We start from the raw sequence: 27,782 nt of genomic DNA on the forward strand, positions 1-27,782 counted from the left end.
CCTACATTTCTTTCCCTCCCCGTTCGTCGAGCGAGAAAGTAACAATAAAATAAAATTCAAATATATATATTAACTCTAATCACGCCCCTCGATGTGGACAAAATGTTTCAATAAATCTATTTAAATATATTTCTAAAATGCGTGAGGAATAACGAAAGGAGATTGCACAGATCTTCCAACTTCAATGAGAACGCAGCTTTACGCGAGAGGTCGCCATTTGCAACGCGCAGAGACCTCTGGACGTGCGCGAGGAGCTCTCGATCGAAGCTTTCGTAAAAGAATCTGCGATCTAATTGTCTCTTAATTTTTTTTTTTCTATCGATCCCGTCGACGCCGAGATACTCGTTCGGAATCGACGGTGTATCCTCTGTATTTTTCTATAAAATTATAAAAAATCCTCCTCCTCGTCCTCCTCTTCTCGATCCCCTGAAATTGTTCATCCCTCCTCGACCGTAGTTGATCGTAGTGATCGCGTGAGTTCGTGAACGCGTCTCTCGGCCGGAAGCGCGTTTCGCTTCCGTTCGCCAGCCAAGCGCACGGTGCTCTTAATTAATAATAAACCTAACAACACGCCGCTGCTTCTCTCGGCTTTACTTAAATACGACTAAACTGGTTGTTGCGAGGTTTCCACTGTTGTCGCATAGTCCGTTCTCTTTCGAGGCGATCGTGCTACGCCTTTCCTCTTTTTTTTTCTCTCTTCTCTCTCTCTCTCTCTCTCTCATTCTCTTTTCTTCCTTCTCCCTCTATCTCCCTTCGAAAGAAGAAAAGAAACACTTGGCTGCACACGCCTGCGTTTCTATGGACGCGCGCGACAAACGAGTGGTACACGGAAACAAGGTCGACAATATATGCGATATACAATATATCTCAAATTCATAGCGATGATAATAGTAATAATAGTAATAATAGTAATAATAATAATAATAATAATATTAATAAGAATAATCATTTTTATAAGAGTAATAAGAATAACGAATAATATTACAGTAGTAATAGTAGTAATAAACAAAGCATTTGACAAGCTGCAGAATACAATACAAAGGTACAAATAATAGGGAACAAAAAAAAAAAATCATCATTATCATCTCAGGACTCTGTTATGTGTCACGAATTAACATAATATGTATTGTGAGATTGTGTATGTCTCTGTATGTTGTGTGTTTGTGTACACGTTTGTTCCTTCACGAACAGGCTGCATACAGGCGCATTGTATTTATATATATATTTTTTTTTTTTTTCTTTTTACGCACGCGTCTTTTACGCTTTTTTCTTTGTTTCTTTTTTTATCTTTTTTTTTTCTATTTTTTTTTTTTCTCCTTTTATCCATTAAACGAACAGCATCTTTTCTGGCGCCGCTCTCGATCAACGAAAGGACGATTTTTTTTTTTTTTTTTTTTTTTGATCAACGATCGATTTTAAGTATCATCAGTGTTATCAATGCGTCACGAGATTTTTCATCTCCGTTTTTCCCCCTCTTTCTCACGCTTTCCTCTCAACGCAACTCTTTCTCGCTCCTTCACTCTCACGGCATCCTTCCATCCTTCCAAAATTTCTATTCTCTTCCTTCTTCTCTCTCTCTCTCTCTCTCTCTCTTTCCAACGTTCTTTCTCTCACTCGTCCTTTCTATCTTCCTTTTTTTTTTTTCGTACGCACAAACACTGTTCCGCTTTTTGTCTCGTATGCTTTGATATTTATATATATGTATATATATATATAAAAATACAAAAAATAATTTACAAAATGATATTATAAGTATATTTTACACGCGAGTTTCATTTTTGTCTCACACTTTGACTGTTTTTTGGTTTTTCTCTTTATCCCTTTCGTCCACTCTCCCTCGTTTCAGCCGGTGTGTTACTTGTCGGATTGTTCGTGTATGTGTTAGCGCGTGTGTAATATGTGTACATGCCTGCTATGTGTGTGTCTATGTATGTGTGTATGTATATATATATATATGTTTCGCTCCATTTTTCTCATTTCGCCCTCTCTCGTTTCATAATTCGCTAATTTCTTTTTTCTTCTTCTTCTTCTTCTTCTCTCTTTTTTGGGTCGAGAGGATGACCCGGATATTTGAAAAATTTCAAGAAATTCTTTCTCTCTTCCTCACTCATACACTCATTCTCCTCTCTGTTCTAACCCTCTATTCACCCTGATGTTTAATTCAGAACAAGCAACACGCCGAAAAACTTTGACTTTTCACCTCACCCATTGTTTTTTTCTTAGATATTTTTCGCTTTTTTTTTTTTTTTTTTTTTGCTCTTTTGGTTTGTCTCCTCGTTAAACAAAATATAATAGCAGTGTATGTATATAATATATATATATATATGTATGTTTGTATAATTTTTTCATATAAGTATGTATAATGCTCTATACATATATATTTATATTTTTATATATATGCACGTCATCTTATATCTTTCATACATATATAGATATATATCTATATTTATCTATATATATATATATATATATATATATATTAATAACTCATTCGTGGATCGTAAGAGATATAGAAAACAAATCCGTTACAACAGGATAATCACTGTAACTGTAATTATGTCAAACCACTTATATTATTAACAAAAATATATATATATATATATATATATATATATATATATATATATATATAATGGTATATATTATCTAGAGGAGCGAAGCACGCTGATATAATCAAATATGTCATACAAAAAGAAAGGACAAAAACAACAATAACAAACTATCAAAAAGAAAAAAAAATTAATAAAAGAATTAAAATAAAAGGTAAAAGAACAAAAAGAGAAAAAATATATATATATATATATTACGTGTATGTATATATATATGTATATACATATATACATACACGTATAATTGATTCGTGAAAAGAGTCGTCTTAATATCTAAGAAAAGAATGGCGAACATCGCTGATCGTTTTCATTCGTTTTATCGTTTCTCGAAAAATTAACATTGTTCGATCTCCTTTTTTTTTTTTCTGTTGACGATCTTCGTTAACGATCGGCGTCGTTCGTGCAATGGATCCATCTGAATGGATCGTCGAATTGACGGTAAGAAAAAAAAAATGTTCTTATACAGCTTACTTAACGCACACTTAGTAAAGGTAAAACGGTTCTCGTACAAAAATAAAGGAACAAAATCTAAAGCCAACAGAAAATACATCTCGATTACAATAATAATATAATCAATAATAATAATAATAATAATAATAATAATAATAATAATAATAATAATAATAATAATAATAATAATAATAATAATAATAAAATCGTAATAGTAATAAAAAAAAAGGAGAAGAAATAGTATGAAAGAAACAACGGTAGCGGTTGAAAATGGTACCTATATACAGATATACATATATAGGCGCACAGTGTCTCGCTGTTTGTCTCGCTTGCACGCATCCTCAACACTTGCTCACCCACTTTGTTCGTTCTTTCTCTCTCTCCCATACATACATACATACATGCAGACACACACGCACACGTTTCATCATTCGCACGTACACACGTAGTATCGCTCACGTAGCATCGTCTCTCGTTCTTCTCACATTCGATTCACATCCGAGCGTAATACACGGATTACGATGAAAAAGTGTTAAAACGACGATAAACGCGGAAAAAAAGAACGTAGGCGCGCACGCGTGTAAACAAATCGTGTTCAGCGAACAGAACGGAAAAGGAAAACGTCGCGTCACGGAAGGGGTCAAGAAACAAGAGACACATCCATCCGTATGCATCGAGAACCGAGAAACAACTGCTCAACCTGTGGAAATTTTCGTTTCTCCACGCACACTGGTTTTCAACAGTCTCTCGAATCATCGTCGAAGCACTGTTTTCAGATATACGATGATTACATTTTGATCGGAAAAATTCACGATTTCGATTCGTATCTTTTCACTCGCGCGCGTTTTATATCTTTCGCTCAAAATTTCAAGCACTCTCTCTCTCTCTCTCTCTCTCTCTCTCTCTCTCTCTCTCTCTCTCTTTCTCTCCCTTCCTTTCGCACTATTGTTTCTTTTTCTCTCGTTTTCTCCGCCGCTTGTTTCATCCCTCTCTCTTGCTACGTACGAAACGATGAAGACTGGGGCCTGGGGTGGGGCTTCGGAGAAGGGGCATTTCGTAACAGTTACATTTAGGATGCACTTACACGAGTAACATAGTTGCTTGTTTTTTTTGGTTTTTCTTTACCGTTTCGACACCGAGAGTGTGACTTGGGTGGGGTACAAAAAGGTTTTTCTTTCTTTCTCTCCTTCTCTTTCGCAGATCTCTCCGTCCCTGCCCGGAGGACGCAGCCTTCGAGTCAACATGGCGGCGCGCCCTCCGGTCCCATAAGTCGAGGGCTTATCCCGCCACTTCCGATCTTCGACAACGTCGAAACGACCTTTTTTTTTTTTTTTTTTTTTTTACACTGCGTTACTCTGTTGCCAATTCGTCCTTGTTTCCCGTTACGATTCTGTTCGCATCGTTTTTGGCGGTGTTTGTCGAGGGTGCGATCTTGTTGAGAACCGGAAGTCGGCGGGCCGGCCTTCTAAGCCACGCTGTAATCGAGATACAGCCCTACGCGGTATGTGTGTGTATATATAATATATATATAATATATATAATATATAATTATATATGTATATAGTTTACATTCAGCAAGTAGTTAAAGTATTGAAAAATATATATGTAATTAATTACAAATCTAATGATCATCCTCTTGTTTAATTCATTATTTGGTAGAATAATCGATAGGTTTTTTTTTTTTGGGTCTTTCTTTGTGTTTCTCCGTGTGTCGTGTTCGTGTGTGTGTATGTGTAGTAGTAACAGTGTCTCTGCTGTGTGTGCGCGCGTGAGTGTAGCTTCGAGTGTGTCCGATACACAAAACGCATATTTAATATTGTTCGCTTCCATTCAGTTTTCATTTTGCTTTACTCTTGCTGCTTTTCTTTTTTTTTTCTTTTTTTTTTCTTCTTTTTTCATTTTTCAACATGAAACGGCTTTCTCTTTTCAACTGTGCCTGGAGATCGTATCACGTTTGCTCACTTCCACTCTGACACGCGATTCTCGCATCATTTTGTTGTTCCAATCCTTCTCTCTCTTTACATGCGTGTATTCTTATTACTGTTCCCTTTTTCCCCCTTTTTTTTCGTCCAATCTTCGACAACCAAAAAAAAAAGCTTTCGAGAACGAATCGATGATACATCGTCTCGAGTTGTTTCGAATTTTTCTCTGTTCCTCTGTTTTTTCCATTCTTTCTTTTCTTTTTTTTTTCTAATCACGCGCGTCAGAGCCTCGCACAATTTCTTTATCCTCTTTTTCTTCTTCCCTCATTCTCTTTCTTCCTCACTTTTCTCTCTCTCTTTCTCTCTCTCTATAAATGTATGAATATATATTATATCTAATATTGCAGTGTTCGGTTATCGCTATGACATTAGTTACGTTACCACGATTACTTGTTTCTCCATTTACGGTTAAAAAGACAATATCGATCGCTATAGTTTATAGACACATGATACTTTAAAGAGACAGATTTACCGTTTGTTTACGTCGTCACGTTACTCACGTGTTTATTAATTATTAGTTACTTTTTTTATTCTTTTTTTTTTTCATATTACTTCTTGTGTGTCGTGTACCCGAGTTACTTCGAACGGTTATTCAACTGTGTGTCCGTGTGTACGGTATATGCGTGTCGGTGTGTGTATGTGTGTGTTCGTGTCGTTCGTGTGTATTATCCTTAACCACTCGTCGTCATTTTTTTTTTTTTTTTTATTCGTTAACGAATACATCCATTACAGATTATGGAAAACTATGCTTAATTTTTTTTTTTCTTTTTTTGTTTCCTTGCTTACAAAGTGTTTCATTACAATCGTATTGTAATCGTATAATACTATATGTTTATCTTTTTGTATGTATCTCAATGTATGCTCTATATCTCGTTCCTTTCTCTTTCTCCCTTTTTCTCCTCTTCAACTCATCTCGCGCATCCACCGATTTCAACCCGATTCAGTATCCTTCACTCTTTCCCTCTTCTTCCCTTTCGTTCTTTTTTTTCCTTTTTTTTTTTTTTTTTTTTTTTTTTTTCTCGTTTTGCTAGAAGAGTATACATCGTGTACGTGTGTTTGATTCTTCGCTGAACTGAGCCTCTCGTCTCAAGCCGAGATCCATATTTGATTCGCAACTCATTGCTTCAACGCTTGCTCCAACTTTCCTTCTCTCGATCCTTCCCTCGCCTATTCTCCTATTCGCCATTCCTGATCGGATCGTCGAAGAAGAAAAAAAAAAAAAAGAAAAGCCTCGAGACATTATTATAATAATGAACGTCGCCAAAACGCGACGAGGATCTTGTTCGAGGACGAATCGAGGATCTCGATTCGCTTGTTTCGTCGCGGACACCCAATTCGTTCGATGATTACAAAGATTAAGATTAGAAAAATAATCCAGGTGCGAAGAGAGCTCTCTCTCTCTCTTTCTTTCTCTCTTTCTCTCGAGGCTCGATCGAAAATTGTTCCTTTTCTTTTCTTTTTTTTTTCTTTCTTTTTTTCTATCTAGGGATCAACGATCCGAATATATCCGAGAAAGTGATCCGAGAAAGTGGGTCACCTTACACTCGATGGACGTTCTTCCGCCACGTACCAACCCTCTTTACTCCTCCCTTCTTTCCCTCGACTCATCACTCAATCCAATCGATTTCTTTCGCTCTACCTTTCTCTCTCTTTTTCTCTCTCTCTCTCTCTCTCTCCAATCTCTCCCCCTCTCTCTCTTTAACAATAGCAGGTACTAGCATAGCTACCACAGTCGTACGTATCGTTAATAGTTACAATTAAGTTTAGATATTACTATAAAGGGTACCGTTCTCCCACCTTGTCCCCTCTCGCCTCTGTTCCCCGCGATTTTTCCTCTTCCACTTCTTCCTACCCTTATTAGTTCCGCGGTTAAAAAACAATTGTTTTTAGCACCCCCTCGCGCGGCCACACAACTGCCGAATCGCTCGACAGTTTTCAAGATTCCTCGATTTTCCAATAGAAAGAAGCCTCTCTCTCTTTCTCTCTCTCTTTATTCTTCTCGTCTCGAAGAGTCTCTTAATATTATATCGAAGGAACTCTTCTTTCAGGGAATTTTCCATTCGAGTTTCCGAGAATTTTCGAGGTTTTCTTATCCCTCGACAAAATTTAGTCCATCCGCATCGAAGAAATCCGTTTTATTCAAATTATGGGGAAATTTCTCGTTCTGCTCGACAGAAAAAGCGAGCAAAGACGTCGAGGATCGGCCGATCGATACGCTCTCGGATCCATGACGGAACGACCGCAGGAAGCTGGTTGCTCGGCGTCGATCATACAAAACTTGCTATATAAAAATCCGTACGAAAGAACGACGAAAGTTCACGCCTAAAAATTATACTACTTATTACACTTACACGATACAAAGTTTCACGCTAAAGTTTTTTTTTTTTTCTTTTTTCAAAACTAGTCTAAGAGAGGACCGAGCGGATCGACCGACGCGAAACGCGATTCTTCTTCTCCTCCCTCTCTTCTTCCACTTTTCGCGCGAGCAATTCGACAATCCATGGCCGCGTTTATTCCGTACGTTTGTCCCACGACGACAGGATTAAACACTTTTTTTTTTTTTTTTTTTTTTTTTTTAATACTTTTAGCACCTAGTGCCCGGCCCGCGGCTCGCGACACCTCCGCCGCCATTGTTGCTGTCGCGGCTTCTCGCGATTGCTCGACGGACGGGGCCGACCGTGACCCGATCTGACAAGCTGATGATCAAATAAGGAGAAGTTATGATTCATCCGTGCTATGCTCGGAGACTGGATCTTGGATTTGAAGCCCGAGGTCGAGCGTGGAGCGAGCACGTAAGAGAGCGATTTTCGATTCCGATTTTTTTATAAACCGACTTTGTACGTAATTTATTTACACGAGTTTCGAGTTCAAAACTGGCGAATGAATTTGATGGAATTTTTTTTACTTAGAGAGAAGCTAATAATTTTTGTAAGACAAATGTTTTTATAGAGAGCTAAGATAATTTTTTAATTCTACCCAACTTTCCCCGCCGATCGATAAATATTCATAGAATTATAGAATGAACGCTAAAGCCCCCGAAACTGTATCGCGTTGGAAAAATATTCGGCAAAATTGAATTCTGATGCATAGCTCCACGCTCCAAAGTTTGCTTAAACGGATCGACGCCCGGAGGCGTCGTTCGAGGTCACGAGCACGGTCGCATCTCCGGCCGTCGAGGACAGTAACAGCGGCCTTTAACAACGTAATCATCTAATTAATCTCGCGAACGCGAACCGGCTGGTTGCTCGCTGCTCCAAACCCCTTTCACCGGCTTTGTTTCCCTTTCGACGCGCCCTTTGTCCATGATTTTCGAACATCGTCGGGCGAGGACCAGCCAACCACGCTACTTCGGATAGCCTGGAATCGGCGCCTGTCAATGGGATCGAATTAGATTAGAATTTAAAGGGTGATGAAAACAGGAATTAGGAAAATTCGTTCGATCGCAATTTCGAGAATGTTGTCCCGTTACGGACGAATCTAGCGTCGTCCGATTGATCCGTTAATCATCCCACGCGATGGAATAGGTTAGGTCGCGTCGAAATAAAAACTTACAAGGGAAACGAACGGACTACAATAAATCGAAAGCGTCGATCACGGTCGACAACAAGTTCTTCTTAAGCTCAAATATTCTTCTTTAAGCCCGTATAACGACCGCAGTCGACCGCTCGTTTCAAAGTTTCTTTTTTTTTTTTTTTTTTTTTTCCTCTTCGATACAACGGTCGACTCTAGACGCCACTAACGCCACGGTGCGCTCACGGCCGTGAAGAGAAACTCTGATTCCCTTGGCGGGGCAGCGACGCAACACGGCCATATTCCCGTTCGCGCGAACACTCCACCACTACTTTTCTTCCCTTTTCTCTCTCTCTCTTTCTCTTTCTCTTTCTCCCCTCTTTGCTTCTTTTTTCAATTTTTTTTTTCTCTCCTACGCTCTACTGCATTTATTATAAAAATAAAATGTAAAATCGTACCGAGGACGAGTTTTCCGAACGGTATGGAACCGCGAGCACCATCTGCGACTCGATCGAGAAAGAATCCCACCGGCAGCCGTGTTACGTATATATCATCGTCCTCTTCGCTTTTCCAATACCGCCACGTTTGTCTTCTCAAGATTCATCAAAGATCGTCCTCCATCCTTCCTCCTCGATTCGGTCGTCGGTTTCCCTCCCCCTCCCCCCCGCCGAATCGAACAAATGTGCGTAAGAGGAATAATCTAGCAGAAGATGTGCTACGACTAAACAGCCTTCCCGGGTGTTCGTTCGTCGACGCTTCGACAGACCGGATACTGGTAGTCCCTACACCGTTTCGCGACAACCCGCGAAGTGAGTGCATATTTTGAATATAATACATAGGCTCTACAGATATATTCAATATCAATTCTCCGACTATACCAGTGAAAAAATAAATTATTACACGTTGGTAATATCTGTGTGTATGTGTTGGTGAAGTCGTGCGCGATATTAAGTGTCCGCACACCCCGCCCTCAATGTGTCTTTACCACGGACGCGTGATGCCTCCGTGTGTGTGTATATATGTATATATATATATATATATATATATATATATATATATATATATATATATATATATATATATGCATATCTTCCGTGTCTTTGTATCATATACTCGTGATCGTGCCACCATCAGGCGGGGCATTTCCGTGTGTTCACATGGCAAATGTAGATACAATGTAATATATATATATATACATATATATATGCATATGTATATGTATATAGGTCGCCAGGTAAATGGTTGGGAGTGAGTGTGTCCGTTGCGTATGAATCTGGCCCGTGTGGAATTTTACGTACGCGTCGCGTACGAATTTGTATGTGTGTCTCTTGGCTCTTTTGCTGTCCCAGGTGTGGGCGCATGGCGCGTCGTTCGACCTTTTCATCTCGCTCTCTCATTCTCTTCTTCCATCCTTCCTCGAGCATATCACGAATTGGTCTCTCTGTGGTCTCTCTATACAGAGTACGCGTCTCTTGTATACACGCAATTCCATTTTTACGCGACCGTACGGTATCTCAAGATTTATTCGCCTCAAGATGGCTGCCGACCGAAATTAGTCCGAAACACAAGTGGCAGCCATTCGTCGAACGACAAGCGTCATCGCGCTGATCGGGTATCCGTGTTGTTGTTGTTGTTGTTGTTGTTTTTTTTCGGTTACAGAATGTTCAAGATACACGCGGCTTTTCTATATATATATAATATATACGTTAGTCGGTCGCAAAGTTCGCGTTCGCGAGTACCGTCGCATCGAACAATCCCACCTCCTCTTCTTTCGTTCCTCCGCCTCTTCACTCCTCCCGAACGTGTTCCACGCACGCTTCTAGCACACGAATCCCTCTATACACGCTCCATATAATCTCATTCTCGCTCTAACTCTCGTTCTCTTCCTCTTTCGTTCCCTTTCGTTCTCTCTCTCACACGCTCTCTCTCTCTCACTTTCTCCACGTCCATGTCACGTCGTCTTGATGCTCGCGCGCGTCGACCTCGGTGCTGTCTCTTCCACGGTGCTTTCATCGCGTCCGTCCTCTTCCTCTCTCTCTCTCTCTCTGTCTCCCTGTTTCGCGCACGTAAATTGTTCACACACGTAAGATCGAGCGGATCGCCATATTCGAAAGAGAGAGAGAGAAAGATAGAGAAAGAAAGAGACAGACAGGCAAAGAGAGCAGAAGCAGTGCACGCTCTCTCCCCGATTCTCTCTCTCTCTCTCTCTCTCTCTCTCTCTCTTTCCCTCTCTTCCTCCCGAAAGATCGGAGAAGACAGGAGTCGATGAGCTTCGGGCGTCGTCGCGATGATCTTCGAAGAGGGGCGGGTGGGAGGGGAGGAGGGGAGGGTATCGTTGCACTAGCAATGCAGAGCTACCGACCTTGCCGCTTGTTGTTGTTGTTGTTCTGCTGGATTGGACGCTCGTTTCGCCAGGAGAGAGACAGAGTGGGGAACTCTATACGTATTTAGCGTGGGTAGGTGAGCAGGAAGGTGAGCTCCGATCGGATGGTGCAAGCGAAAATCTGGTTGTACGTGTGTGTTCATGTATTTGTATGTATGCGTGTATTACATGTGTGTGTGTGTGTATTACGTGTGTCAGGGTACGGAACCTAGACTCTGGACGACGAAGACGTCTCGACGCACGAGATAGAGGCTGGAACGTGGCCCCGTTCGCTCACGCTCGCACGGCCCGGCCCCCTCATACTATCCTCCCCGACTCCCCTTCCTGTCCTGTGAAGCAGCAGAGGATCAGACGCGACTCGAGCCGCGCCAGCCGCTCGGTCTCCACTCGCGCGGGGTATTAGTTGGCTACGAGGAGGTGCTGGTACTGGCTGGCCGGGTACGGCGCCACCGATCCAAGGCCAAAGTTGTTCAACCCCTCGACGAGCGCCGTCTTGTCCTGCTGCTGGCCGGACCCGTTCACGTTGCTGTTCGTCGCAGCTGACCCGACCGGGCCCAGATTCCCCCCGCTCTGCGTGTTTCCGTTGCTTCCCGCCCCGTTGCTCGTCCCGTTCACGCTGCCTCCGTAGAACTGGTGGCCGGCGATCGTGGTCGGGTCGAGGTACGACGACGGGAAGTTGACGCCTGTGTACAGGTCGGCTGACAGGTAGCCGCCGTGGCTCGACGAGTCGAAGATGTTGCGATGGGGGAATTGGGGGTGATACGTGGCCGGCCCGTGCTGGAAGAAGTACGCGCTCGGATCCGTGGTGTGCTGTTGCCCGCCACCCGCCACTATGCTCCCGGGCGAGAGGCTGCGGCTTCGGGGAGAGGTCTGCGAAACGGGCAGCCCGCCCGCAGCTGCCGCTTGCTGCTGCTGCTGCTGCTGTTGCTGCTGTTGCTGTTGCTGCTGCTGCTGCTGCTGCTGGTGCTGGTGGTGGTGGTGGTGGTGGATCTGTTGCTGCATCGCCCGCTGCTTGATGTAGTTCGAGAACTCGGTCGGCGACATTCTGAAAGCAACACGGTTACGTGCGGTTCATCTGTCTGCTCGCCGGTTTGCTATTGCGGTCGGGAGATGGGAGGGAGGGATTCGGGAGAATGTATATATACACACACGCACACAAGTGGAAGGGGAAGGGGTTTGTACAGTCGGGTCTCCGGGTTTCAACCCTTTCGATGTTAAGATTGCGCTCGAGTATGCGGGCGGTTAACTGTCCTAGCTGTGATCACTACGTGGCGTAGTGGTCACGAGGCTAGGCTTGGCAAGTTCATCGACGGATGGAAATCGTCGTACGTGGTGTCTAGGAGGGGGTGAAAGGGTAACTCGTGCGTATCTCGCAGACCATTCAAAGTTCGAACGAGTTTGACTTGGCTCGGTTTCGAACGGTGGTTGCAACCAAAAACTTCCGTCTTTTCGAAATTTTCACGATTTTAACTCATTAAGGACCGAAGCGGTAACGTACGATGCAAAAGCCCACTGCACAAAATCAAAGACACAAGAAAGAAAGAAGGAAAGAAGGAAGGAAGGAAGAAAGAAAAGAACCATCGTGCTATAAATACCTTGATTCAGCGGAGTGGAAGAAATAGCGACGAAAAAAATATTACAAGCGAATCCCGTGCGAATCCCCCTTTCATACTCGCAATGTTAAAAAGCAGAGTTCAATAATTTAATCTGGCTGAAAATAAATTGCAAATTGGTCCTTAATGGATTAATAACCGCGAATAATCTAACGCGATAAAATTCATCCATTCTCGTTCGCATCCCCCCCTTCGTTACGTTACCTTCTCTAGAACAAAACACGAAGCACAGACATGTCCACCAACCTGTTCGCTCGTTTGCTGCTCGTCTTCAACTTGGTGCTTCCGAACTTGGTCTGCGCGAAGGTGGCCGTGGTGAAGGTGAGCGGCGCCGTGGTGCGCGGGATGAAGGCCGGAACGGGGCTGGGCGAGCCCTTGAACGAGCTGGTGATGGGCGTCGGCGAGGGCGCCGACGAGGAACCGGACCCGTGGCCGCTCTGCTGGTTGTTGGACGACCCGTTGCTCGCGTTGCTGCCCAACGAGCTCGGGAACGGGGACGTGGACTTGGGGCTAAGGCTGAGCCCGCCCAGCGACGTGCCCACGGCCTCGATCGGCCTGAAGCACTGGGCCTCGGGGTTGAACGTCTTGGTCACCTCCCGGTCGGCCGAGCTCTCGTCGTGCGGGTCCCCCGTCTCCGAGTAGAGGATCTTCACCGCGTTCATCTCGCCGATGCGGTAGCTCACCTCACCGGGGTCCACCCACACGGCCAGCTCGGCCGGAAGGTTCTCCAGGATGTCCTGGATCGGCACGCCGCTCTCCTTCGCCGCCTTCTCCAGCACCGGGTCGACCGGGTCGCCCGTCTTCAAGCATCTGAACGCCGACCCCTTGAACGGTTTCTCCGGGTACCAGTGCCCCTTGAACTTGTCCTTGAGCGCCTTCTCGAGCTCCTCGCCGAAGATGTTCACCCGCCTTCGCGGCAGTTTGTTGTAGAGGTACGATATCACGAAGTTGAGCGCCACCTGCACCTCGATGTGCATCTTGCCCTTTGCTGGGAGAATCTTCGGGCTGTTGCTTGTCCTCGCAGCCGCGGAATAGTACTCAGCACCGTCGCACGATCGGCCGTCTTGCCGCCAACGCCTCGCGACCCCTCGACGACGCGCCACTAGACGACACGCCCGTCCACTGTGGCGTCCGCCTGTTCGAGATTCGGGTGTCGCCTCGTCTCCGTCCACAGATAGATCCCTCTCACTGTAACGTGAAACGGGAAATTTTTCGTTAGACGGGTCGTCCAATCTTCTCTTCGAAATTATTTCGAAAGAATTTCGGAAGAGCGAGAGAGAGGAGAGACTTTCGTAAAGGGTGTAATGTTATTACATTACACGTAATATTCGTTCCAAAGAAAATTGAAAAGGGACAGCCTTTAACGAGGGGGGAAAAAGGTTGAGGTATAAAAATTCGCGAGCGACGCGCAAAGAAAGAAGCACGGCTTCGTGTCGAGTGGTTTTTCAACGAGTGGCGAAATCACATTAAAAGAGTGGAGTATCTTCGAAAGGCTTTCACCCCGGCCGGGCCCCGCGTTATCGGCTCCTTTTCAGGATCGGGCATTGATACGGAACACCGCTTCCGGTTACTCGACCCACTCCTTCCCGCCCTCTGAACAGAGTCGAACGAGAGCCAATCGTTTCCCGCCTCGTATTCGCATAATACCCTCCCCCTCCCACCTTTCCCCGACAAAGCCCTCTTACCTCAATCCTCGCCCCCTCCCCTTCTTCTTTTCTCGTTTTATCTGGCCGGGATAATTTGGAACTCGAACGGCGGCGTGAGAATTTTAACGATTGCCACGGATAGGAAACGTTTTCTTTGAATCTGGCTATGGAAATTATATGCAGTCTCGAACGATAGAATGGAACGAATTTACGAATTGGACTTCAATTTCGTCCAAGAACGAACTATTCAAAAAATTTCGATCGTTCTATTATCTTCCAAAGTTTCGTCCATTCGCGTGTCCACTTCGGGCAAAACTGCTTAATGGGTGGAGAAGCACTCAGACGGCGTAACAGACCGTTCCTCAAGATCCTCGTTTCCGGTCGGCTAGAAAGAAAGCTCGAGAAACTCGCAAAGAGGCAAGTGCACCCGAACTGTCGCTCCTCCCTTCGCCCCCTCCTCGGTTAAGTTCGTCCACTCTGGAAACGGTCGAGCGCGTGTCAAGAAGAATATTCAGCTGGTCGCGCGATTATCGGCGAGACAAATGGCAATAAAAGGGATTGCAGTCGTTGCCTTGGGCCGAGTGGCCATCTTCTGCAATTGCGGAAGCAGCCTTTCCAACGAAATCGAGAGGAGAGCTTCCCTATGCACTTTCTTTTCTTTCCTTCGTTTATCAACGCACTCTGTTCTTCATCCACGTGTCTTTTGTCTCAAACACATGATTCGAGAATTGTTAAATTGCTGAACATCGAGGCTCGTGTCCTTCGAGCACTCGACGATTCCACGGTGATGGTCTCTTTCTCTTTTTCTCGGAGGAGAAAGAGGGACAGAGTTGGGAAGAGGTCAACGAACTGGCAGCCATTTTAAGTAAACGTGAGAGAACGTCGGTATGCACCGTTCCTCTTTTCCTTCTGGGTCTTTTTTTTAAAGCTTTGTAGATCGCGAAGAGCGTGAAAGATATTTTCGTGGATCTTTAAATTCTAGAGATCGAAATGATTTCTTTTTTGTATTCTCTCTAGAATCAATCATTCAAATTATATGTTATTAAAAATTACACGTATTTAAAATTACGAAGCATGTATCGCCAATAAAACCGAATCGAATGCAAGTTGAAAAGGAATAAAGGAAAGAGAGGAAGGAATAGAGGAGGACAAAAGAAATTGTAGGTTAAATAATATTTGAATGGAAACGGTTAACTGGTTTCTCAGCTCCCTTTCCGGTCTCGTCCTCGTGAACGTATATAGGGGCGAGTTCCTCCCCTTCCCAGTCGAAACATAGAACGGTAGACAACGCGTGGTATTTTTCAATTACGCGACTACACGCCGTCTTTTGCGGTCTCCGTGCGGCTCGTTCGCACTCCCTGGCTGCGGTCTAAAAACGTGAAAAAAACGCCACTACCATGGTCGTATTAACGGTGAATAAATAACCGGCGATGTTTGAATTTTCTGCCGGAAGTCGTGCCGCGTCTCGTGATAAGTGGAATCGAAACGTTCGAGGAAAGATAAATTATTTAATTTACATACACGACGCTTTGATTTTTCATTCATCCATCAGTTTCTTTTTTTCTCAATCGTTACATCATCTCTCAAGCAATCTATTAGATTTATATATTCGTTTAATTTTTTTTAATAATAATCCGATTTTGTAATTCGTTGGAAGAAATTTGAATAGGAGGAATGTACTGTAAATTGATGGTGAATTTGTTTTGTTTAGAAAAAGAAGAGAAGGCGTGCGTGTATTATAGTTTTAAAGCGTATGCCCTGCTCTATAGAGGATTAATAGTGCGTGGATCAGTATGCGGATGAATCAAAGTTGAATAGGAAGTGAATGAATTGAACACATACACTTCATTCTCGGTTGGCATTGACGTTACAATTTAGGGTTTGTGCAACCTTTACACACCGCTACTTGTACAAATTAGCCGACTTGATTTATATAACTCGTTTACAATGAGTCGAGCCATTTTTTGTTTCCGTTCTCATACTTGTTTCTTTTTAATTCTCATCGATCTTTCCCCCTCCCTCCCGCTCGAACGGACGTCCAATTCTATCTATTCTTTCGTAGATCGAAAAGGTAAAATATTTTTCCTGCCTTTACAATTTGAATACGAAAATTCCATTTCGAATTTGTTTACAACTTGATATTCAAATATATATACATATGTGTATCGTTTTGAAAGAAAAACTCATTTTTGTTTCAGAGCAACGCGTACGTGAATCTGCGAACAAGTCAACAAATATATTAAAACCGTTTTATCAATCTTTTCACCAACGATAATTCCATCGCAAACCAATTTCCACTTCGAAATTGAAACACACAGGGTATTGAAATAACATTGTGCAACGCGATAATTTCGTTACGCAAGCGACAATAATAACGCTTCAAAAAAAAAAGCTACATCGATTTTTTCCCTAAACATTCGCCTCAAAAAATTAATTACGCATTCCAAACGTTTCTTTAACGCGTTTCATTTGGATCGATCCACTCGAAAATTACGAAAATCATCCGAGCGTGGCCTTATTTCTCCTACCATCTCTCTAAACCATATCAACGCGGCAAAAGTTCATTCCTCAAGAGCCGTCGATACTTGCCAAGAGACGGAAGCTGAAACCACCACCACCTACCACTCTCGTCGCCATCCAAAAGGAAAATGTTTTCGTTCCAGCCAACTCCTCTCCCCTCCTCTCCCCTCCTCTCCTCGGGCAGCCGTTGCTGGATATGTAGGTTAACCCCGCTGCACCCTTTCTGCCTCTCCAGTGTAGTACTACACGACGACACCGGGGGTTGCCGGTGGTATTGATCCCACGACCAGGGTTGCCGGAAGGTTCTCAAGTTAAAAATACACGGCCTTACGGAGTGGCGCGGCTTTGCCAACCGTTTTCGTGCCCTCTCCTTTCGCGTACTGGATATTCTCTCCCCTCCAATAAAGGAAAATAGAGGGAGGGAAGGAGCAGAGGGACGATTAAAGGTGACTGATAATTATCGTCGAAGCGAGCGCTGTTGTCCAAGTTTCTCGCGACCTCGAGAACGTCGTTTTACGACGCGGTCTCAACAACTTATTAAACAACCGCAACCCCTCACTAATTAAGAGACAAGACACTCGTTCCACGCCTGTGGCGGCAATTAAAAAAACGAATCGCGAGGACGAGCCCAGGGCGAACGTGCGAAACGCGGAGAATTTTAGGGATAGGTGTGAATTTCTTCTTTTCTTTCTTTTTTTTTTAGGCAGAAGGAAGAATGGAAGAGGGGTTATGATGCTTATTATAAGGTTGGAAAGGGGTTGATAGCCTCTGCTATCAACGGAGCGGTGTAAACCGTGGATATTCCGAGAAAAGTCGATGACGAGTCGAACGAAGGAAGGAAGGTAGGATGGATAAAGCGGGTTCGAAACAGGGACACGATGAGAATTGGAAATAAGATGGAAGGATAGGAAGGATAGGGTTGAAATTAGGTGGAAGTCGAAGGCCCAAAGAGGGAGTCGAAGTGGGTCGTGTCGATGCGAGGGCAAAAGTAGACCCGAATTAGGATGCTAATGACAGTCGTCTGAGAATTTGGAGCGCAATTTCAACTGCGTTTTTTCGTCGAGGACGAATAGATAATTTTAATTAGACGGATAATTTAGATTTTATGATGAAAGATGGAAAAAGATTCAATCTCTATAATTACAATATTTACTTGAATTTATTATTGCAACGAACGTTTCGATTCAAAAAATGTAATTCAAAATCAAAATCCACACATTTCTCCAGAATTTCGAAAGTTGTTGACTCGAAACAATTGTACGAAAAGGGATGTTGATTATTAACACACGTCGTAAGGCTGTCGAGCACAGACGGAAAGCGGAAGCTTTGGCGAAGGGTGGCGCGGATTCAAAGGACAGCCTTTTTCCCCCCCTGCCTCGGTGAAACCTTGAGGGTTGGTTGCAGGTGCGCGTAAAGACCCACGAGTACGCCCTTTCCACGCGGCTGCTGAATGGAGGCCACGTGGCACTCAAGGGGCACCGAATATGGGCCAGAGAAGTGTTCTTCACCAAGAACCAAGTCAATGGAGCACGAATCCACCCGATTCCATCTTCCTCCTTTCCATCCCCTTCTCCGTCTACTTCTTTCGTTCTATTCGTTATTTATTCGTTATACCTTCTCTCTCGATTTCTCATTTTCTTTCCTTCCTCTTTATTTTACTCGAGAAGAATCGAAGAAGAAGAAGAAGTCCGACAATCGTGACGCGTATCGAGTGGCTCTCTCTCCCTTCTCCCATCGAGAGAGGCTGACGGCGTCGTCTCGATGAACGACGCGTAATTGCGCATCCGTGCATCAGGGGGAACTGTGCCGAGCGCTCCACGTGGTACTCGACCGCGATGGAATCGATTTTAGGAAGGCGAGCCACTGTTTTTCCCCCAGAATTCTCTCCGACTTCTCTCTCTCTTCCTCTCTCGTGGATGCATGCACGAGCAGATATCCGTTAAATGTTTCTCGCGGGGGGGATTATATCGTTCCACTTTGAAACTGTAATATAGCGAAATGCGACGAGACTTGGCGATTTTCCGATTCTTTTTTTTTCTTCTTCTTTTGTGTTGCTCGGTCGTTGACGAGAGAATATTTTATATTTTTCTGAGAGAATATCTCAGAACGAGAGAATCGAGAGGGTATCGTTAAAGATTTTCCTAATCGATAGATTTCGAAGATTTTTTTATTGCGAAATTGAAAAAGGCTGGAAATTATTATACGCTTTACGGAAGAAAATAAAGAGAGAGAGAGAGAGAGAGAAATTCGAGGAATTTCTTATATTAATTATCGCGAAGTGTCAACGAGATCACAATTCTTTCGCGCATTCTGGAAGGGAAGCATCTCGAAGATTCCGTGGAAGGAAAATATTCGTCGAATGAAGAAGACAGTGGAGGAGGAAGTGGATTTAATTACGGCTCGACCTAGATAGGGTCAAGACACGGGTGCTCGACTCGACCTAGCCGCCCCTGCCTTCCGTCGCCCGACGTGGAAAACGTGTTTAAATTGCTCCCTCCCTCGTCGAAACTAACTTCTGTTCCGCTGAAAAATATTACACGTATTTAAACACGGAGAGACAAGAATAAGTAATAACACACGATTACTTTACACATCTCGAATACAACTCGAGATAACGTTTACTCACAAGGAAAACTTTTCGTAGACAATCCTTGAAATATATTCAATTCCTAAGGAAATCATCAAAAATCATCTTTCCAAACTAATCCCTTCTCTCCATCTTCATATTCCCTTCGAATCTGTCCAACGACAACCCGATACACCAACTAACCCCTCCTCTTCCTCCCCCTAAACGTAGCAGAAGCCAAAACAACGTGACACACAACAACAAGTTAGAATTAGGTTGTGAAGGGAGGAAGAGATCCCCTCCCAACTTGCTCCGCCAAAGTTTCCAACTTTGAACCTGTCGTCCGTCCTCTTCGATCCTGTTCGAAAATTTCAAGGCTGCCGTCAACCCGATACGCGCGATGCTTGTTGTTGTTCCTCCGCCTCGTTGCAAAGCTCGACGGCAACGTTGCTATGAATCGGCCACGTATTGGCCGTAGCAACGATAGCGGCTGCCACTGGCAACACTCCGATTACTCTATTCTGACAATGAATAGACGGGCGACGGGGGGAGGGGAGGGAACGGTGCGGGATCGAGGTTACGTAACGACCGGTTATACAACGGATCGGACATGTGCGCGAGCAGAGCCGTGATGGCGACGCGGTTTTAAAGGTCGTGGTTGCAGCCAGAGTCGCATAAACAAATCGGCGGACGCGTCAGGGTGATATCGATTCGCGGCCAAACCCGGCTTACGCCTCCATTTTGCCGCATCGGGTCTGCGACACCCGATTTTCCACCATCGATCGCGTCACGCGAGAATTCTGATTTCTTTTTTTTTTTCTTTCCGCCAATCCTAGCTTTCGCTCGCTCGAGGAGATTCGAAAGAGAGAGAGAGTAAAAGGTTTTAGGAGAAGATTTTGTAAATTAATCGATGCGATTAATATCGATGGAAATTTTTCGTCGTACGGGAAAATATTCTATGTCGAGGATAAATATTGCGAAAGCAGGAAGAGGAATTGTAGAGGTGGAGAGTAGATTTCTGAGGATAAAAAAGAAGTGGAAATTTATTGGAAAAGTATTTCATATCTTTGGAAGGAACTCTGCGGATTTTGATTGTACAGGAATCTTGGATTGTATCTTATCAGTAAATAAAAATTAGGGAAGATTTTTATTTCATTTAATTATCGAAGATATCGTTGAGAAAAGTATAATATCGAGAAGAATAGTAAAAAAAAAGGAAAAGTAATTCGATACCACGTCGACAATACGTAATACGTTTCTAATTTTCTTGTTTCCCCTCAAGTAAAGAAGATTGTCGATTGTATTACGAGAGTTTACCGATTTAATTAGTGGAAATTTATTGGAAAAGTATTTCATATCTTTGGAAGGAACTTTGCGTGTTGTAATTGTAGAGTGATGGATGTTAATGAAGTGATAGTTGGATTTTGATTGTATAGAAATCTTGGATTGTATCTTATCAGTAAATAAAAATTAGGGAAGATTTTTATTTCATTTAATTATGGAAGATATCATTGAGAAAAGTATAATATCGAGAAGAATAGTAAAAAAAAAAAAAGGAAAAGTAATTCGATACCACGTCGACAATACGTAATACGTTTCTAATTTTCTTGTTTCCCCTTAAGTAAAGAAGATTGTCGATTGTGTTACAAGGGTTTACCGAAGGAATTGAAACCTTTCAACCGGAGCTTTGCTCAATTACGGAAACTTTGACGTCCGTTCGACAGGATCTTTTTCGAAACAACGTTTTGAAAAGAGCCTAGGTCGAAAGCGCATTTTTCATTTAGCTTGCCTGCGTTCCAGCCTCTCCTCTTCCTCTTCTCCGGCCTAGGAAATTTATTTCTGCTACGTAAGCGTGATTCCATTGAAATCCTTGGTCGCACTCCTACGTGGAACGAAGACACTGTTAATTATTCCTTTTAATAAAGGTAAGTACACATTTCTCGGGAAACAATAATACGAAAGGATAATAACGCGGTTTGCACTATGATTTTTATGCCGTTAAAAGAATCGTACGAAGTAGCTTTACGACGAATGGGATATTACAAGATATGCAAAACGAATCGTTTCCTCACCATTTTATTTTATCCTTTTCCCTTCCCTTTTCCCTCATTTTTAATGCACAAACATCTTTTCCTTTATCGTTGTTACTTCATTCGTCGTAAATACGCCTATATTTCTTAATATCAATTCTGAATATACAATAAAAATCAAGATAATTTTTCCTAGATATAATGCTCAAAGCCCTATTGAAATAATTTTTCGTGATACAAGGAATATCAAGGAATGTTAAAGATATAAAGATAATCTTATAGACTCAAAAAAAAAAAAAAAAAAAGAAAAGGAAAAACGCTGAAATATTCCTCTAATTTCCTTCTTCGTTATCCGTAATGAAAAATCAGCATTTCTCGCGTTCAACACACGAGCCGGAGGTGCACGTGCGTAACAAGTCGCGTGATGTCGCGACGTCAACATTCGAGAAGCGAGCCGGTCGTTAGGGGTTAAATATCCCGTGTAATTAATAACCTTTGCACGTGACCGAGAAACGTCGTCGACGCCGCGGTTTTTCGCTCCTCCATTCGAACAACACCGCTCCATTCGAATACCGTCTTCGCTCGATTCGATTCCCGTCCACTTTTAACGTAACTAAACGCGCGCTAGGGGGACCATACAAACAGCGGGAATACAAATGGCCGAATTTTCATGCGGGGCCAATGCACGAGCGCCTCTTTACGAATTCGTCGAGTCGCTTACGATCGTAACGATCGTCTCTCTCGTCGCCCTTGAATTTCGATGCGGAACGAATCTCGTTGGAAACGGATCGATTCGGTGACGAAATCGAGCGAATCGTCACGGTTTTGCTCGATCGAAGAGGCTATATTCCAGGAATTTTAAAGATTTCGAGCTCCTCTCCCGTATTCATATCGAAACACGAAAGAAAGATTGGATCGAGTGGTATAAAAGAGAAACGTGCATACTTTTCACGACTTTTTAATTTTTAAATTTAATTCGAATCGGAATAGAATGAAAGGAAATAATTTCTCTGTTAAACTTAACACGTTCGATCGATTTTAATCAGAATTCGAATCGATAAAGATGGTTGTCCCCGTAAACTCATCGAGATGAACGAGCGGAGGAGGAGCGGCGTTTTCGTTCGTTCCGCGACGTTTCATCTCGCGGCTCCAATTAATCGTCGGCAGGTTGTGATGGTTGTGGTGGTTCTCAGCTCTCCCCGGATCGATCCCGCGCGTGACCGAATTACCGAAAGGGAGAGAAGAGAGGCGTCGCGGTCTTCGATCGGATCCGTCTTCTCTCCTTCTCCTGAGTCGAATCATCTCGCCGCCGTTGCCTCGCGATAAATTACCGAGAGGGGCTGCTCCCTCCCTCCCTCCCTCCTCTTTTCTCTCCCTCCCTCTCCCTCTTTCTCTCTCTCTCTTTCCTCTCTCCTGCACCCGAGACCGACCGACCGAGCGACAGATCAATACGACACAGCCTCCGCAGACACCGTTGGACCGTTGCTGCTCCAGATAACAACGGAGCGAGAGGAAGAGAGGGAGGGAGAGAGAGAGAGGGAGGAAGAGGGAAAACTGCCCTATAAGCCTCTATTTAAATAGCGCCCTAAATCCGACAGGGAGGACGCTCTCTCGCGAGATACGGAGAGGGATGGGGAACGCGACGAGGAAAGGACCCGACCTGGGTCAATCCCTTCGAATTCGCTCCCTCTTCCGGAAATTACCGTCCCACCGATGGGGATTTCCGTTCGTCCGATTGAATATCGACGGGTCGGAACCATTTTTTCTTTTCCTTTCCTTTCCTTCGGAGAGTGAGTTCTCTCTTTGAGGATTGTTTGACAGATTCTTTGTTTGGAATAGAAAAGTCTTTTTCTTTTTTTTTTTCTTTTTTTCTTATGAATTTTTAGCATCTTACGTTTTTCGATTTTAAGAAATTTTATATATATATATATATATATATATATATATATATATATATATATATATATATATATATATATATACGTATAAAGATATTAGTTTTTCAGTCGAGAGAAAAAAATCAATCGATTCAGTAAATTAGCTGATAAATTCAATAGGAAAACGTTTTTCGATTTTAAGAAATTATATATATATGTATATATATACATAAAGATGATTAGTTTTTTTAGAGAAAAAAATCAATCGATTCAGTAAATTAGCTGATAAATTCAATAGGAAAACGTTTTTCGATTTTAAGAAATTATATATATATGTATATATGTACATAAAGATGATTAGTTTTTTTAGAGAAAAAAATCAATCGATTCAGTAAATTAGCTGATAAATTCGATATAGGAAAACGTTTTTCGATTTTAAGAAATTTTATATATATGTATATATGTACATAAAGATGATTAGTTTTTTCAAAGAAAAAAATCAATCGATTCAGTAAATTAGCTGATAAATTCGATATAGGAAAACGTTTTTCGATTTTAAGAAATTTTATATATATAAAGAGAAAAAAATCAATCGATTCAGTAAATTAGCTGATAAATTCAATAAGAAAATGATTTTAAGAAATTTTATATATATGTATATATGTACGTAAAGATAATTATTTTTTTCAGAGAAAAAAATCAATCGATTCAGTAAATTAATTGATAAATTCGATATAAGAAAACCGAATCGCGGTTTAAAGCATCATCTTACAAACTGTGCTTCGAGATTGACGAGATGATTATCATTGGAGGAAAAAAAGAAAGAAAAAGAAGAAGAGAGAGAAAAGAACGAAGTTCGGGAAGCGAAAGCACGGCGCTCGCTCGATAATTTCGTCGTCTGGGACGAGCGTTTGAATCTGCGACCGCGAAGTTAATAGCTAAAAAGAAAGTATCGGCCGTGGCGAGGCAATAGGAATAAAAGATGGAAGACGGAAGAAGAAAAGGCAGGACCATTATCCGGGAAAATACAAGGTAGTTGTCATCTTCAGGATCCAAGATTCGTTCCTTGTTATTTCACGGTATTCGTGACTGTCTCGCGATCCGATCTAATCGAAGATCCGCCATCGTTGGAAGAGGAAACGTAGGGACGATCGATCTGTCATTTGGTAAACGATCCAAAAAAAAAAAAGAAAGAAAAGAAAGAACTACGATTTAATATATTTTATTTCTTCGAAGAGGGAACGACGTTCATCGTCGATGAAGGAGCTCGTTTTTTTCCGGTATTGATCTTTCGACGCATTAAGCTTTCCGCGGTTCGATATTTTCGATACGTTGGTCCGTGATGAGATCGAAGGAGTCAACGAGTTTATATACGAATTCGTCGCCACGTAACGACGAATCGAGGGCAATGAAAACGTTCTCCCTCGACGGTGGGTAAATATTGTGGCGATCTTTGGACGAGGTGAACGAGTTATTTATATAAAGTTCCCTCGAGTTTAGAAAACGAAACTTCCATTCGATTTGATTTAGTAATTTGACGAATGAGTTAAAGAGTATATAAGAATATCCTCGTTATAGAAGATATTTTATATAGAAGATTGATGGAAACCCACGATTATAAAATGGAAGGAAATATCACAAATATTTAGATAGATCTCTTCTCGAAATAATTCATTATTCTTTCCCACCATAGAGTCAAAATTATATCTGGAAAACATTAAGTTCGAAATAAACTTTATATTGAAATACAGTTTAATTTACAAGAAAGAAAAATTTAATCTCGTTCTTCTCCGCAATTTCTAATCCAAACGATTTTTAATACCTCGATTCTCCCGAGTCCACCGTAGAACCGGAAGAAACCGTCTTATCCCCCCCGCGATAAAAAAATATTATCAATTAAGGGGAGCAGCGTTATGGCCGTTTGAAACTTGCCCCCCTCCCCGGGAAACGGAGGGGGAGAGCGGCCGCAATCGGGAGAACAGAAGCGGGGACAGGACACTTGGGAAATCCCGGGGAGAATTGCCTCACCTTATCGTTCCTAGTTATTGCAGGAAGTAGTTGAGAAACGGCGCCGTTCGCCTCGATAATTGCAAGGATAACGCCGAGGCGAAACAATTGATTTTCGTGAAACCGGGGAAAGGAGAGAAACGGGCAAGAATCCGTTTGGAACCGTGGATCTTGCAGTTTTGCATTCGAAGAAGAATCGAAAAGAATCGTTGTTGTTCAGACTTTCTAAAGATTGGCTGATGCACCAACTCGTTAGAAATGTACCGAGAGCAATCTTTTTCAATACAATTTGTCATTTCGAACGTTTTTTTTTGGGAGAAAATGTTGCATTGGATCGATTCGAAGTTGATGAAATGTAAAAAAAAAATGATATCGATCATTCGAGTGCAATGACGATTGGACAGTATTACTATTTTCATCTGTAAATTTAAAAAAGCGAGATGCAAGGTTCGAGCAAGGCTTGAAGACACTTTATCCGATAATTGAAATTAATCAATGCTATCGATTCGATCTTGATCACCGGGATGAGGCGCACAATGGATCGATCGAATTAGTAAATCGTAATTGAAATTAATTAATATACTCGTACTATCGTTTGGCATCGTTGTCAATGTGCCGAGATACGAGCTTGACGACAGCCGATGGATAGATAGATCGAGACACCGGTGAGCGGTGTACACGCGGATGTATTTTGCGTCAATGAATATTATTACCATTATTGATCGAGAATGAGACGAGAACGTTTCATCTTTATTAATTCGTAATTGCTCATCAACCGGTTTGATAGAACATTCGAAAGGTTGGTTCACATCGAACGAGATTCCTTTTCCTCGAATCGTTCGAGAAAATCGTTCGAGGAAATCGTTCGAGGAAAGGAATTATCTTCCAATGTTTTCTTTTTTTTGTTTCATATTCGAGAAGAAGATTTATCGGCATATTTGTTAAATTGACTCTACCTCTCTCTCTCTCTCTCTCTCTTTGTTTCCGTGTGGAAACAGCATAAGGAAAAACAGAATAGAAATGTTTATACATTCGAACAAATAGTTTTTATTTGCATTTTTCAAATTCTTCCGAGATATACTTAGACGTTTAATTACCGTCAGACGTGTCTGACACAAAAACGCTCGTCCATTATTAGACGAAAAATATTAAGAAGAAGAAGAAGAAGAAGAAAAGGTAGGTTTTAGGTTTTCTTCGCGAGAAAAGAATATAATACCAGGAACTCGAATTCTTTGAGGATGAATATTCATCATATGCGATTAGACATGGAATATTTTTGTCGCGAAATCACATAGGAAAATGACTAACGTTTACATGCACGCCAAGTAACAAATATCCGTGTTTCGAACTATTCGAATTATTAAACTTATATTCCTATACTTTCCTAAAAAGAAAAGAGGGGAGAAAAAAATAAATAAAAACGAAATATTTTCCCAAGCGAATCTGTTTCGCAAAATTCCAATTCGTCCAAATTCCGAAAGAAATCGAGCAGAGGCCAAATTGCCCGCGGTAATTTTCCACGGTCGATCTTGGATCGTTTCAAATGGATCGAGGAAAGCGTCGAACCGCGTCCTCTTAGCGGAACGTTGCGTTTTCGCAGGATTCTCGAGGCGGTTGGCGCGAAACGAAAGGCATCTCGCCTCGGCACAGAAATTCTTCGTTCATCCGTGCGGAAACCGCGCGCGTTTCGCGGAAATCCTATCTGTGTTTGCTCTTCCGTGTCGCGATTTCGGATACGCGTCTCGTAAAAGAACAGCCGCGCCTTTTCGAAACGCTTTCGATAATTTGAGAAAACCGATATAAGACACTCGAGTGTCGAGTCGAGTCGAGATAGGCTGCTATTTCGATCTTCTCTTTTGTCTCTCTTTTAACACGTTAAAATATATTCTCTGTTAAAGACATTCTTATTTATGTTTATTTTTATATCGCGAATCAGAAAGAAATTTTGCTAAATGATTTATAATCCGTCGCAAAGGGATCTAAATTATAGCGGAAAAGTAAAAAATATTTATAAAAATATATTATAGACGTTTATAGAGGATTAATGAAATCTCTACAAGCCTCCACTTGGTTCCCTTCTTCACACTTATTACTCACAAAAAGGAGCCGAAAAAAGATCCTCTTCAAGCTACCTCTTCACCTCGGACCACAATCCACCGAAATTCCTCTTTCGAGGAACTCTCTTCACGCAGCGACGGACATCGAGCAAAAACAAACCGGTCCACGAAACCAAAAAAAGAAAAAAAACCCAAAAAAATAAGAAAGGCAAAAAAGAAGGAAAGAAAAAAAAAAAAGACCGGTTTAATTTCAATTACCACGTTAAAGGGATACCGCAGAGTTCCTCTCAAGTAGCTGACACGGACTGCATAAAAGAAAGCCCGCCTCTAACGAGGCCGATGAAAGGCGGTCAAAGGGTTGCGGGCTGGGGCCGACAGTTTTCCACGGGTTTTCCACGAAAACCAACCTCCTTTGAGAGGTGTACCCGATGGAAAAGAGGAAGGGAGGGAAGGAGGAGAGCTCCTTTCGGGCTGGCCGCGATTTCTATCGCGGGAAGCGGAATGAAGAGGACGGATGGGCGGATGATCGATC

General features: G+C 42.5%; 1 protein-coding gene across 3 annotated transcripts in view; it reads right to left on the reverse strand.

Moving 5' to 3' along the window:
- Positions 1 to 1,377: 1,377 nt before the first annotated feature.
- Positions 1,378 to 27,782, reverse strand: part of LOC100578925 (protein Tob1) — a 103,599-nt gene continuing 77,194 nt past the window's right edge. For all 3 annotated transcript variants that reach the window (XM_006563992.3, XM_016911501.2, XM_006563990.3), the window contains 2 exons: positions 12,794 to 13,735; positions 1,378 to 11,979 (listed from right to left, as the gene is read on the reverse strand). In XM_006563992.3, coding sequence (XP_006564055.1) covers positions 11,334 to 11,979; positions 12,794 to 13,524 — 1,377 coding nt within the window. In that variant the 5' untranslated portion in view covers positions 13,525 to 13,735 and the 3' untranslated portion in view covers positions 1,378 to 11,333. The remainder of the gene's footprint in view (positions 11,980 to 12,793; positions 13,736 to 27,782) is intronic.

This window comes from Apis mellifera, linkage group LG3 (genome assembly GCF_003254395.2).
Source record: "Apis mellifera strain DH4 linkage group LG3, Amel_HAv3.1, whole genome shotgun sequence".
Lineage (NCBI taxonomy): Eukaryota > Metazoa > Arthropoda > Insecta > Hymenoptera > Apidae > Apis > Apis mellifera.